We start from the raw sequence: 15,260 nt of genomic DNA on the forward strand, positions 1-15,260 counted from the left end.
ATGTTGAGGTATGATGGAGAGATGTTTATTGTTTTACCAATAATCTTATTCATTTCTTTGAGAACCTGTTTCTAAAATGTCTGATGTCCAGCGGTTCTTAAGTTCTCCTGGAGATCCAGAGGTCAATAAGTTCTCCTGGAGATCCAGAGGTCAATAAGTTCTCCTGGAGATCCAGAGGTCAATGAGTTCTCCTGGAGATCCAGAGGTCAATAAGTTCTCCTGGAGATCCAGAGGTCAATGAGTTCTCCTGGAGATCCAGAGGTCAATGAGTTCTCCTGGAGATCCAGAGGTCAATAAGTTCTCCTGGAGATCCAGAGGTCAATGAGTTCTCCTGGAGATCCAGAGGTCAATAAGTTCTCCTGGAGATCCAGAGGTCAATAAGTTATCCTGGAGATCCAGAGGTCAATGAGTTCTCCTGGAGATCCAGAGGTCAATGAGTTCTCCTGGAGATCCAGAGGTCAATAAGTTCTCCTGGAGATCCAGAGGTCAATGAGTTCTCCTGGAGATCCAGAGGTCAATGAGTTCTCCTGGAGATCCAGAGGTCAATAAGTTCTCCTGGAGATCCAGAGGTCAATAAGGTTGCTTTGGAGTTGTAGGAGTTCATCAGTTGACCTAGATGTCCAGCAGAGTCGGCCTCCAGCTTGATGGGTTTTTAATGATGGCCGTTACTCTGGCCCTTTCAGTCATTCTAGAATGTTTTATAAACTACTGGCATTATTTTGGACGATGCCTCCTCAGGCCTATCGGACAGCCCGACGGGTCCTGTTGATTGGCTGGTAAGTCAGCCATGTTCGGGGCTTGGTAGAAATCAACCAGGCGCCTCAACACCACAGGATTGTCTCTAAGATCTGACTGCATTCATGGAGCCACTTTGCAGCACACAAAGGAACAATGTTGTTGTACATTGAGGATCAGCCGAATGTGAACGTGAGAAAACGTGTCATGCGTGGCCAATGAGGAGCAGGACCGAGCCACCCCAGAGATCAAAGGACCCGGCTGACAGAGGGGAAGACCGTCAGCGCTCCAACATCCACACACATAATAGGACACTCAACAGAGAGAGATTGTAGTGCTCAACGTATATATAGCAGGAATACTAGCAGTGATGAAATAGTGAAATAAAGGGAGGGTTTCTTTCAAAATACATCAAAAGCAACACACCAGTGCATCTGAATGACAGTCAAGGAAGACACATCAAAGACAGGCTGCCATGACACCAGTTGGTTCATATAATCCAAACAAATCATTCAAACACAAATCTATTATCTCAGAGAAGCATTTGACTTTAACTGATACTACTCATTCTATGCCTCCACAAGTCCAAAGGTGGAGATTGACTGACTGACTGACTGACTGACTGACTGACTGACTGACTGACTGTCCCTGTGTTGGGCATCATCATTTCATTGAACAGTTCTGAATGTACGACGGAAAGGCAGGCTCTCATTACTGAAATGACACATGCAATGCAATACATACACAAACTCAAGTACATACTTAAGTATGAAATTAGGTACTTTACTTGAGTATTCTCGCATTAAACTTTATTCCACCACATTTTCTGGGCAAATGTTGTGCTTTTTACTCCACTTTTTTTTTACTGCATTTAAGTAATTAACACAACAAATGATTTGACACATTATAATATATTAATATGGCTTAATCTATTGAACTAAAGTAGTTCAAATGAACCCCACCTTTACCATGATCAACATAAAGTGATAAATGAATGCTCCATTCATTTTATAAAATACATTTTTTAGAAATATAGTGCTTAAAATGGCTGTTTTGCATAATGTGTAACCTGACTTTTGGTACTTAAAGTATTTGTTGATGCTAATACTTTTACTTTCAAAATTGTACTTGATTATATTTGACTGTAGTATTGCTACTTGCTTAATCATTTGAGCACTTCCTCCACATGACAGTTCACAGAGCTGACATGTGATGCCTGTAACATCAGAGCTGTACAGTTGGGGCCAACAATGACAGCCACTTATCATGCTGCAAACTCTCTATTTAGTCTTACCATTGTTTCCATAAGGGCCCGGACATGATTTCCCTTCTTAAGTTAGCGCGTTTTCATTCGGTTGAATTGGACCTGTGTTTTTTCCTGTTATTGTTCATTTATAGAACTGTCTCCTGTCTCGACACCACGGTCTGTTAACTTGGCCGTTTCCTATTTTACATCCTCCCATACATAAATAATGATATTCTGCAGCTGATAATGAAAGCCTCGCACAAAGACGTTTTTTTTATCATAATAAGGCCTTTATTCATGTATTTCTACACACTCCTGACTTTGCTCTCTGATAAGGCAGCTATTATTTGATTTCAATAAAGCCTCCAGCTCTGTTGATGTCAACTTGTAGTTTGTAGATTTCTTCTAAGTGTGGAGCTGTGATGTAATGTGTCTGCAGACTGCAGGTATAAATATAGAGGCATGGCTGCGCAGCGTCCATGCAGATCAATGTCGCCCCGGCGCTGAACTCAGTGCGCCTGTCGGTCTGGGAATGAGCGCAACTTCCACCCGCCGCCGCTTCCTATTCTCGCTTCAGTGGAAAGGCAAACGCCCGGAGGCTGCTTTCAGAGCCACCCCCGGGATGGGCTCTCTGGCGGCCCTGCAGACGGTGCTGGTGCTGGGCCTGGTGACCGGGCTGGCAGGCTGCGTTCCCGGGCTGAACGGCACGGCGGACCACTGGGAGGCTCTGTACTCCCGCTCCCTGGCGCGGATCCCGGGCGAGAAGCGGGAGGATGTCAGCCGGAACGGAGACTATCTGCTCGGCATTAAAAGGCTGCGGAGACTCTATTGCAACGTTGGGATCGGCTTTCATATCCAGGTGTTACCGGACGGTAGAATAACGGGTGTACACAGCGAAAACCGCCACAGTAAGTTGTGTCATTTATTAATTATTCAATTCAAAACACGTGTATTGTAACTTACTGTTTCTTACAGAAAGCTGTAGCCTATGTTGGTTTTAAACAACAATATCAAGAAATCAGCGTTTCAGTTGAGAAATTGATTTTATTATAGTAGGCTTATAAGAAATAAACTCGATGACTAACAATATGAGTCTGAGCCTCAGCGTCTGACTCCTGATGCTGTCAATCAGAGAACAATTTACACCTATTGATCCAACATCTGCATGCACCCAGGGCCGGTTCTAGACATTTTGGTGCCCTAGGCGAGATTATGATGTGGTGCCCCCCCTTCCAAGGAATACACAATAGAATATATAAAGAATAGATGAAAAATCTCTACAAAATACCAATAAACTACAAAAACTTAAACGTATTGACATGTTGGTTAATAAAGAAGGTTTCAAATGTATTCAGTATTGTATGAACATGTTTTAATTGGGGTGTGGACGTCACATCTTCTAGGGGGGTCCGGGGGTATGGCCACCCGGAAAGATTTGTTTTAACATTTTAAACAGGGTGTCCGCGGGGTCTTAAAAAGTATTAAAAGTTGATAAATCAATTTAGCGAAAATTAAGGCTATTAAAAAGTATTAAAAAGTATTAAACGGCATTTTCCAAGGTATTAAGAAGGTCCACAGCAACGACAACATGAAACACCCTTTAATTTACTGAAACAACATGTCGGGAAACCCCCTCAAGGCGGCCCCATGCATAGCGTGCCATAAAATGCTGCTTCTTATTTTAAGTTTCGTTGCCTTGCTCCGCTCTGTGGGGGAGGGGGGTTATCTGCTGGTGGACTACCTGAGAGATATACACCAGGAGAACACGCCGTCCTCCGCGGAGAATAAACAGAAGGGCGACCATGACAACCATGCTCCGGGGTCTTCTTCGCTGCTTTTGGTGTATTTTGTGGCGGCAGCAGCGCCACTTACAGGCCTGGCATATGTACTACATACGTACTACTTTTTTGCATTTGCATTTTTCTGTATGAGGCCCCTCGTGGGGCCGGGGTCTAAGCCAAACTATATCCGGTCACAGAGATCTGCTATTTTAAAGTAAGGTCAACACATATCGACCCTAAATATAGTCTATATTAAGAACGAGAAAAGTCTTAACATATATATTGTTTTTTGTAAACATGACAAATGTGTGAGGGAGATGACGTCAGAGCATCGTCCTATGTGCCGGGCTTGGCCCCGGACAGCCCCAGCCCAATTTAACCCCTGGGTATTTGTGAGGGAGCTCCTATATGGCATTACCCCGCTGAAGCTCATGAAGTTTAATATTTCATATTTCAAAGTTTTGTCAATTGTTTTGTTTATTGGTCAAATACTGGTTTCTAATGGTTTCTGAGGAGTTGTACTGGAATGAAAGAGCACAGAAGCAACAAAGGAGCATGCTGCATTAACCCTGACCTTCACAGAGAGGTTGAAGTTCATGTGGAGAGGAGGCTTCAGTATTCTGTCTGCACTCTGTTTAGTTGTGCTATCTTACAATCAATAGTAAATGTGAGATAAAGTGTGTCGCCAATGTAACCGGTTAGAACTCGAAGTTGCGATGAGGTCTTAAAATGTATGGAAAGGGTCTTAAAAAAGGTCTTAAAAGGTATTAAATTTGACTTCAGGATTCCTGCATATACCCTGTTAAAGTAAAATGCTTCAATCTGGTGCATTTTGAGCAGAATTACTAGAGACTAGATCTAGGGGGTAATAATCAAATAAGTATGTGAACATAACCAATAACCTACCATAGCCAATAACAAATAAATGTAACTTATTTTATTTTTGTTGTTCATTTATATCTTATTTTACCTAGTTAACATTTATTTATTCATGCATTTTTTGTAATCTCTCCAGTTTTAATGGATATTTTTGGTTTACTGTCCTATAGTATACATTTAAATGATTTCAAACCTGTTGTTATTTATCCTAATAATTATAAAGGAGTGCCTTGGAAATATTTGTTTACATAAATTGTGACCAACGCGTTTGAGACCCACTGAGATAACTTAGACTAAAGCACTCTAAACACTCAGAGTCCTTTACCTCACTGAGCTGTAGTTATCAGCCTCAATCCAACAACAATCCGCGGTACCAATGCGCGCCCTCTCTCTCTCTCTCTCTTGCTCGCTCGAAGGCTCACTCACACTTTGGCTGTGAGCTGCGGGCGCCTGATAAGCCAACATCCCCCACTTTCATCACTTACAGCGCCCACCGCCGATGCAGCCAAAAACCGGCCTGATGCACCAATCATTTTAATCAAACAATTGTCAAATGTAAAATAGACATTTGGATTAGGCTACTTTTTAAAGTATTTTTTGATGCCAATACTTTTCTTCTTTTACTAAAGTACAATTGTGAATGCAGGATTTTTACTTTGTGTTGTTTCAAACCAACTTATAGCCTTTACACTTATTGGTACCACATCTGGAGTCCTGCCCTAGTGCCGCTGAGCACCCTTTAGTGCCGGTGCTTTCCGCTCGTGGTAACCAGAGCTTTCTGTGATGCAGCCCAGCCAGCCCCTAAAGTTAGGAGCAGCAGAGACCCTGTGTGGGGATAGACGGACCCCAGCAGTCCCCTCCCTCAGACACAAAGAATAACACATGTTGATTTACCTATCAGGTCACATCTAATCCCTGTCAGGCTGTGTTTGTTAAGTGTGGGCCTTTTGTCAAATGTGAGCTGAGGAATTGACAGAATGCCTCTGAGAACTCATAGCATGCTGGGGGTTTTCTCCTGCCTCTGTACTATTTCCAGACAAGGCAAAACAATTCAGGGAGATACATTACAGGAGATCTCTGCGAGGAATTCAAGCCACTGTAAAGCATTTTAAAATGATAGCAGGGACAAAGGACAAACACACACACACACACACACACACACACACACACACACACACACACTGTAACCCACATGGCTAGGCTAAGTGAGAAACTCCATCAGTAAACCTTCAAATATCTCAATTAATGCCACTTGACTTACAAAACAATACAATAATGATGACTGATATTTAGTCAATTCTAAGCCATCAAACCTCAGAGTAAATATTGGACTTTTGTGACCAATGATTTGAGCCCCGTTTGGGGATTAAGTTATTTCAGAATCAAAATTACAATGTTTTTTTCTGAGGCACAGTGGGGAAATTGACATTGTTACAGCAATTGGACAGTGCATATAAAAGGCAAAATAAAATAAGTTGAGTAGGAGTTTGAATAAAATAGGTTACCACCAGTGGCGGATATTGATATGGGCGACATGGGTGGTAGCCCAGGGCGGCATTTTGACTGGGGACGGCACAAGCGCAATGAAAAAAATCGTACACATGGTTCCGTCGCATTGAAGCCATGGATGTATAATATGAACTAGATACAGCGTCGGAGGCGGGTTCTCGTTCTTTCCTATGAGAGCTGCTCATTGGCGCATGAGAATAAAATGGCCTGAGATTTTCGAGAGCAATACGTCACAGATTAGCTGTCATGCCTGGCTGTCAGAGCAGAAGTACCCGTATGTGCGCTCATGGAGCATGCGCAGTTGAGTTCCCCCTTAAGCCCCGCCCCGGAGCTCCCGCTCTCGGCTCAGTAGAATGAATGGAGAGAGAAAATAAATCTGGATTCGGCTTTTAGTGCATTTTACAACTTTAAGGACCTTATGAATCTAATAAGGACTATAGTGTTCATACTGGGTAGTTTATTTAGTTACAAAATATCCGCTGATTTACAGACGTCTCTTTCCCAATGTTAGTCAATGGGAAAAAGTATTGTGACGTCACGGACTGATACGGAAATTGTAGTACCGCCGTTTGGCATCACATTAATCTCCAGCCCTGGACACACAAGCACGCGGTTTGATTGGCTAGCGCTTGTACTGGCATATGGCTGGCGCTTCCGTCGACGGTTGAAAAGTTGAACTTTTCTCAACTTTCACCGCGAGCAAAGCGAAGCAACGGAACCACAATTCAGTTCGGCAAAGCGTGACGTCACCCCATTCAAAGTGAATGGGAAGTGTCTCCGTTGAAGCACGCAACAGAACCGTGTGTACGGTGCGTCACACTCAAAGAAGGGCGGGGGTAATCTCTGGTCGCCTCACTATGGGGGACACCGAGGCGGGCGGCGGGTAAACTATCTCTATCAAATAAACACTTTCGATGTTTATAAAGTAGTACTGCATACTGGGTTGTATGAAACAATAAAGAATTATTTAAAAACTGACTTCGGCAAATTGGTACAGTCTTGACATGTAGTTGACAGTGTTGGGGGAGGGGTACGCTATAGATTGATTCTCGGGTCGAACATTAATACCTACGGTGATGCAGAAAAAAAGGCACAAGGCATCAGGGGCCCAGTTTAGTTTAAACGCTCAAAAGATAAAGGTATATGCACCTGTAACAGCTCATTTATATTAAGCATGTCATTAAATTATGCCGGTAACCTTGACTCCATTGCTGCTTGTTAGCTGCCTGTGTTCCGTCGTCAGTTCAGCAACTAACATTGGAATCATTTCAAACCGTCTTACTTCAGAACGATAATGTGTAGCCCTGTAATAAAAACGTTAGAAACAACCACTATAACCGTTATTGATTTAGTCACCTTCATTTAGCAAACACCTCAAAAGTAATTGTACTGACAAGTCCTTTGTGTAATTTTCAATACTGGAGGCTTAATTAAAAGACGTCTGTAATATAGGCCTACAGTACTGATATGTTGTAGCCCATCTTTTGTGAGATATGTTATGCCAAGAAAGAATTAGTGTGGAAAGTTGTGTTATTGTTCTAACAGTTCCTATTCTGAAAAAGCAATAGGCCTACACTGTGCATACTGAAATGAAAGCTTTATTTAACTGCATCAAAGAAGGCAAGGAGGGTCAGATTTTTGGGAGTTGAATTTAGAGATGCCTAATTCTATAAATGCGTTATTTAATGTGTGTTCTGTTCGGTTTGTGTGTTGAAAGATTTGTGCAATTTAGTCTTTTCATTCTATAGCTTATATGTCTTTTTCTTTATTAATGTATGTTTCCTACTACTTTTTATATTCATGTTTATTTTGTGATATTGTTATTTAATTTTGTGTAGTTATTTTGATTACACACATTGTTCTATTTATGTGTTGGAGAAATGTGTGCAATATAGTTATTTAATTCTGAATTGGATGTGTCTTTTTATTTATTCATATAACCTATAGTTTTTTATATTCATGCCAGGGGGGGCGCCGACGAAAGGTGCACCGCCCAGGGCGCCATATCAGCTAGAACCGCCACTGGTTACCGCTCTGAATTGGTGTATGAATCTACAAAGAGATGAGGCTTGCACAACCTTGTCAAAACCAACCCATTTACACAGAGTACTCGTACAGCATCATGAAGTTAACTCACTGTCAAATGTTGAAAGATGTCACAGTTCATCTCCATTTACAGATTCAAGCTCAGATAAAAAACACAAACACGTCTCTGTGTGTTCCATGTTCTAGTGTGTGTGTTTCAGTGTGTGTCTTTGTTTCCCCCGAAGGTGTCCTGCAGATCTCCCCGGTGGAGCGGGGGGTGGTGACCCTGCTGGGGGTCCGCAGCAGATTCTTTGTGGCAATGAACCGGCGGGGGAAGCTGTACGGATCTGTGAGTGTTCCCACCTTGATTGATGTGTTTGCTCTCAGTCTTAACATATACTGGAATCTGCATATAAAATACTAATTCAGAAATGTACCCAGAATAATGCAGAGGACGTGGCCTTGGGTCGGTCCCTATCAGGAGCACGTCCACCAACCCTTCTTATATGTATCCTTGTTAAGGCTCAAGTGTACATTTTGAGATTAGCACAGCACTAAACTAATTCAAGCAATTCATTAAAATTAAAACAAGTTGCACCGAAGAGACTAGTTGTAGATGTTTCTGAATATGTGCACCAGTGACTGCCAGGGGCAACTGTTCGCTATCAATGGAGAAAACTTGGCGTGTTTTACTGGCACTTGATCAACATCTTTGATTTAATAATGATGTAAACTTTAATGAATTGCAGTTGACTATTTGCTCTAAAAGGATGTAGTGGAGTCATGTGTACCCGAGCTGGCCCAGTTCAGACAGCATTATGTGTTTTAGTGATCCTAATTGAACCTGTGAATGCACACATTGAGAGCGGATGCCTACGGGGGGTCTGCTAACATGTCTGGGCCACATTGAAGCACACTCAACTGATGTCCTCTGCGTTGGCCGAAGATAGAAATAAGATAAACTCTGGCTGTGTCCACAATGTGCTTCAGGTAGCTCTGTGAAGCTTCTGTATTTTCAATCATTAGTATTTTCAAAGTGTTTCTCATGTTACAGAAATCACAGAGATGTTATTATCATGCTGTCAGTGATGTGTCATGTCTATGTTCCGGGGCCCAGGTCTGACCTTCACCACTGCCTGCTCTCATTCTAGGCTCTCTAGAGCATGATAACTTTATATGTTAAGGTTGATCAAATGCACCCAACAATCAAACATAATGGGCCGTTTAACAGATAGGGTGCAGACTCTTTATGTATGATCTATCTTCCAGTCACAACTGAAATGTACGCACACACACACACACACACACACACACACACACACACACACACACACACACACACACACACACACACACACACACACACACACACACACACACACACACACACCTCAAATAGAGATATGGCTTTCATTCAAATGTGTTTCATGTATATGCAAACACAGACAATGTTGGTCATGACGTATGTGCCGGGGATCGGATCACGGGTGGGCGCTGCAGCTGATGATCGCGCCATAACAGAGTCCACGTGACGTGCTGCAGATGGTTCGAGCCATGTTTAGCATTTCTTAGGCCTAAAAGGAAGAATACAACACGATACAGCTACAAAGGAGATGAGTTCATACGTATATTTCATCTCAAGGAGCCTTGTGATCTATATCCCCCTCACAATCAGCCCGTCCCGCCTCACTCCCAGCATTCATCATTTGACAATCAGGTTTTTGTGGAAACCCAGGACGTAGCAGCGATTGCACTTTAGCTTTGGAGTGAGAAATAGAGCAATTGTTTGATAGTAATCACTTGGAACAAAACTAACTTCCACAAGAATGCAACTTTGTTTTGTCTCTGACTTCAAACAATTAGCATGTTCCGATAATCCTCATGTGTGCGTCTTTTCCCCTTCAGTTACACTACAACAACGAGTGTAAGTTCAGAGAGAAGCTCCTCGCCAACAACTACAACGCCTACGAGTCCATTGCCTACCCGAGGATGTTCATCGGACTGAGTAAGAACGGCAAAACCAAAAGAGGAAACCGAGTGTCACCCGCCATGACCGTGACACATTTCTTGCCAAGAATCTAGTGGGCGCATAAATAGACTCCCATGGGGGCGACCATGATGCACTTTCACTCCAAGCTTTATGCAAGTGTGTCATATTTGATCTTTTGCTTTGTATATATTCATTTTTGTATTTATGTTTAACCAGTTTTGTATTTTGTTTAGGGAAGGGTATCTTGTCACTGGGGAGTAAGATGAAAGATGCTCCACACATTATTTATGCTTTCTTTTTCTAATGTATCACATGTTTGCTGCTACTGCATGAACTCCTGTCTGAGGGTGTTGGTCGTCTTTGCACTGCAGTGCACAGCAGAGGTGTATGGTCTAACTATGGTGTTTTAATGACTTGTACACAACACGCCCGTTTTGAGTCTTAGCTTAAAAAGTAAATGAGGCGCGACTGTCTTCGGTGTTCGAAGTGACACTGATTGCCAAATGCTCCAACTCCTTTGTGTGGCACTGGAGCCTAATTGAAACAGTATCATCTTACTGCCTGTGAGAGAGAAATGGGGGGGGGGCTGTTTATAGCTCTGCCAGGGGGGTGAACTCTGAACTTTTCTGCTGTCAATCTCAGTCAGACCTAGAAGACTGCAGATAGAGAGCGGCATCCTCTCTGATATTATATAAGTGGGGAATTTGGGAGTTTAAATGCAAGGTCAAAGTGCTGAAATGCGACAGAGAAACTGTAGCTCTGTGGAACAGGACTGTTCTCATGTCCAGCTGTTTCAGATTGTCAGGTAGCCGTTGGACATTGTGTAGAGTAGGACAGGTCTGGAAGAAACGCCCGGGAACTTTGGGCCTGTTGGACAAAATTGGTCTAGAAAATGTTGTTTACCTCGTCATCTTTGATGTACTTAAAGTTATATTATGTACCTTTTGAAGCTATAACATAGTATAACACCCAAACTTACTCCAATAGACTTAGCCATGTTCAGCAAACGTTACATACGTTGCAAGGGGGCTACAACTACATCAAAATGAACATATTTGACCGTGATTTAATTGTAATACACGTTTCAAAATGATGCCGAAGAAACAACATACTGATAGCGGTTAGTAAAAAAATGCATGTGTGGAGATCGGATGGATCAGGCTAAGCTAACGTTGTAAATGCTCCGACCGTCCACACTCTCAACAACGGCCTACAGACATAAATAAAGCAGCGACTGTATTCGCCATGACACAGACAGTCTGTGGTTTGTACTGGTTTAGCTTGTGTCTAGTTTCTGAACAGATATGAGGAGCTGTGAGCTCTGAGGGCTAACAGCTAACGGCTGATGTTTTGGTTTTGTGGTTCGCATTGAAGATGACGTCACGGCAGTTTTATGCAGCGTCGCTCCGCCCGCCGAACAGCCGATCGCCCCGCCTACACTGCGTTACTATAGTTACTACCACAGTAACTAAACTGTAATGAAACGCAGCATAAAGTGAGCCTGGCCTACCAAGGCCTAGCCGTGCTAGGTCCTGCAGTGGAAAAGCGCCATAGGTGTCAGAGCAAGTCTGGTTCTGAAGCTTTGCTGTCACTGTGAGGAAGTAGCAAAAAGCATATTTCTCAAAATGATATTCCTTCAGTGATCTTATCGTCTTAAAGCTACATCTTTTCTCAGGCTATACATCAGTGTCATTTACTAAGTGTATTTCCCCTCCAGTCATTTCCTTATGCGGTGATGAACAACAACACACTCAGGTTAAAATAAGCTCACAAATACATTTTGTTGAGGATACAAACTGGGCCGCAGTTCCTGTACGAGCAGTTTCCAATTCCCTTTGGAGTATCCTCTCTTTTATTAAACCAACACCCATTTTCATGTTTTACTTTCACATTTCCCAGACTCCTGGTGTCCTGTGTGTCTGCACACAGCAGCCCAGCTCGGGGTCATGTTGTCCTCGTCGCGTCTTGTCACGTTCCGGCTATCTTTACCCTGTGATTTACTTTTAGAAATGATAATCATGGGGGAAATATTTACAGACAGCTGTTGGACTGTACTATATGCTAGGGCCAGTAACCCTATATTTTTCTTTATATATTTTGTAAATATAACCCCCTAGTAACTGAAGGTGCTGGTATTCCTTTCGGGGGAGGACAGTTTTAAACCAACAGAGCTGGGTGGCTGTGTAAAGGTGTGAGCTGCGTTTGATTGGCTCACGTTGGTGCATTCACCAACTGCTTGGGGCCCCGGAGCAGAAGGGGGCCTCCAAAGAAGGTAGATTAAGAAGGTCCACAGCAACGACAACATGAGGGGGGGGGGGGTCAGCGGTGCTGTCGGAGGTGCCATGTCCCTTCTGCTTGGGGCCCCCAGAGTGTCTTGGGGCGCCACTGGGCGCGTTGACAACTAAATCCACCAATCATCAACAACCCATGTTAGAAAGAGGACTAGTGACATTTTATCTGTTTTCTGTTGTATTCTTACCCTCCTGTTTACTTCATCAGCCTTATATTCAAGAGGTTTTAAATCTCAAGCTCAACATTCCTCTAACAATAGCATATATTGTATATATTTTGTAAGCAGTCCTGTCTGATTGTTCTGTTTGTCTGTGGGTGAGAGTGCTTTCAGTAGAAGTGATGATGCATTAACACAGAATCCAGCCAGTGAACACACGCTAGGAATTAAGTTGCAAATATCATGCAAACTGTCGCTGGCTTTAGGCCAGGGGTGTCGAACTCAATTTCAACTCGGGCCACATGAGAATGATGGTTGCACTCAAAGGGCCAGTTTTATATATAAGAATACATATATAAATATTTAATATATACAAAATAATGTATTATATTACATTATTGCCTCTGCATTGGATTATTATCGGATAGGGTAATAACTTCATACTTAACTACGTCTGAAAGCAGAAGTCTAGGGCAAACAATTGCAAGTCTCTTCAGTGTGCATGTCACAAAATGATCTAAAAAGAAAAGCCAAATTCTGAAGGAAAAAAAAAGGTGACAAAAAAAAGTCTAATTTGAGATGCATTGTGGGACATGTAGTTTATGGGCAATGTGCTTCTGTAAAGCGGCATTTAACCGTATAATAAACATATTATATTATTTGCAAGCTCTTGTGGGGCCACATGAAATGAAGTCGCGGGCCGGATTTGGCCCCCGGGCCTTCAGTTGGACACCCCGGCTGTGAGTCTTTCAAACCAGCTAGGATGTAAAGACTGATCCACGCTCAGTTGGTTCACTACTGTCAGATAGTTGTGAAATTGTAAGAATAAGTGGAAAACACTGCCTGCTGGTCCTGAAACACGCCTGGTTAAATCTCCTCTCCAACACCTCATGATGCATCCTGCTGTGTGAGCTCTCTGGTAACAGCATGGCGGGCATCATGTTTACAGGAGAATACCTTTCTGCCCTCAGCCACTGACCCAGGGCCAGTCCTCTACTCAGGCTGCTCATTTGGTTATTCAGCTTTAGTCCGATCAAGACCAATGGAGTTCTTAAAGTCAGACTGTGGCAAACCTTCTCTCAGACGCTGCAAATGTTTCACATTCACGTTCTGACCATGTGGACTTGTACAGAAAAGGCTGCAGAACACTGACACACCACCAGCACCACAAATTCCTATAATGTCCTCCAATGTTAAAAGGTCAATTGAACCAATATTACCGTATTTTCCGGACTATAAGTTGCACCAACGTGTCGTTAAGAGAAAAAAAGATATATAAGTCGCTTCGGTGTATAAGTCGCATTTATCCACTGAAGTCTTCATCCTCTGTGTGGATGAAGCAGCGTGTCCTGCTCCGGGCTGTCCTCAGACTCTCCATCAGAATCAGCTCCGATTAGACCTTTCTGAATCCCGACAGCATGGTGTCGGTCGTCACTGAAGCCCATGCTGTGTCCATCCATCCCACTACATCCTGGAACGTTACGTGACACATCCTCCCAGTTCTTACTATACATCCATGATCCTCCCAGTTGCCGTGACCTTTTTCTTCTTCGGTGGTACAGCAGTTTTCAGTTGTCATGATTGTATAAAGTGCCATCTATTGGCCGGAGTTTGAACGCAGTCAGACAAAATTCAATATATAAGTGGCTTCGGAGTATAAGACGCAGGACCAGCCAGACAGGTAAAAAAACGCGATTTATAGTCCGGAAAATACGGTACCTAAACCAGCTTTTTTGTTTTAAAAGCTGGACATTAGTTAGCATTTAAGAACTTCTGGATCCCTCATTTATGGTTAGATGCCTAAAATAAGGTCTGTGGTTAACACAAGCTGGAGAGATGTTCTGAAGTTTTAATCTACGACAAGAAATGTGTCAGTAAAACCATCACTGGTGAATGTTTAAAGCTTTTATGTGTCATCAAAATGGCTAACAAGCGACTAAATGAGACTACTAAGCGACATCAACGACGGGAGCCCTTGTGATGCTAGCTTCCAGGTTATGTTATCACCAATCTGTATCCATGAAGCATTACAAGAGATGAAGGAGAAGAAGGTTCCATTGCTCCACTGGTTGGGACTCATCTCTGAAGTGTAACTGTTGATAACCCTGCTGCCTGGATGCCTGCTTTCAGGGAAAGGGTTGTATTCTGTCAGTGATGATATGATACTGTACTATCTGTAATTCTGAGTCCTGTGGTCTTATGACAATTTTATATCAACTACTTTTATCAGTAGTCCTGCAGTTTTATACAGGGCCGAATAAAGGCCACACTGTATGCACTGTGTGCACATGGCTGAAGCCTGACTACAGGCAAGTTGAAAATAAAATGATGATCCTGTAAATGTAAGGTGTGTTTTGAACTGTCTTTTGTAATAACATTGTCTTTTATCCTTCACTACTACTTTTTCAATTAAAAAATATGTATCACTGACATTGAGTGAATTCATGGTGTAATGCAAATTAAAAGTAACATTACATTACATCACATTTAGCTGACGCTTTTATCCAAAGCGACTTACTGTACAATAAGTACGTTCGACCAGGAAGACACTACCTTGAAGAACAGAATCATAAAGTACATCAGGTTTCATAGAGCCAAGCATTTCAAGTGCTGCTCAGCTGGCTTTAGGTAAGCCAGTCCTTTATT

At 42.7% G+C, this 15,260-nt stretch overlaps 1 protein-coding gene across 1 annotated transcript; it reads left to right on the forward strand.

Annotated features, from left to right (window-relative positions):
* Positions 1–2,513: 2,513 nt before the first annotated feature.
* On the forward strand, positions 2,514–10,313 carry fgf4 (fibroblast growth factor 4). Its single transcript, XM_034077556.1, has 3 exons — positions 2,514–2,889; positions 8,421–8,524; positions 10,081–10,313. Exons 1-3 carry the CDS (start codon positions 2,514–2,516, stop codon positions 10,255–10,257), a joined length of 657 nt encoding a protein of 218 aa, XP_033933447.1. The 3' UTR covers positions 10,258–10,313.
* Positions 10,314–15,260: the final 4,947 nt, after the last annotated feature.

This window comes from Pseudochaenichthys georgianus, chromosome 3 (genome assembly GCF_902827115.2).
Source record: "Pseudochaenichthys georgianus chromosome 3, fPseGeo1.2, whole genome shotgun sequence".
In the NCBI taxonomy this organism is placed as follows: Eukaryota; Metazoa; Chordata; class Actinopteri; order Perciformes; family Channichthyidae; genus Pseudochaenichthys; species Pseudochaenichthys georgianus.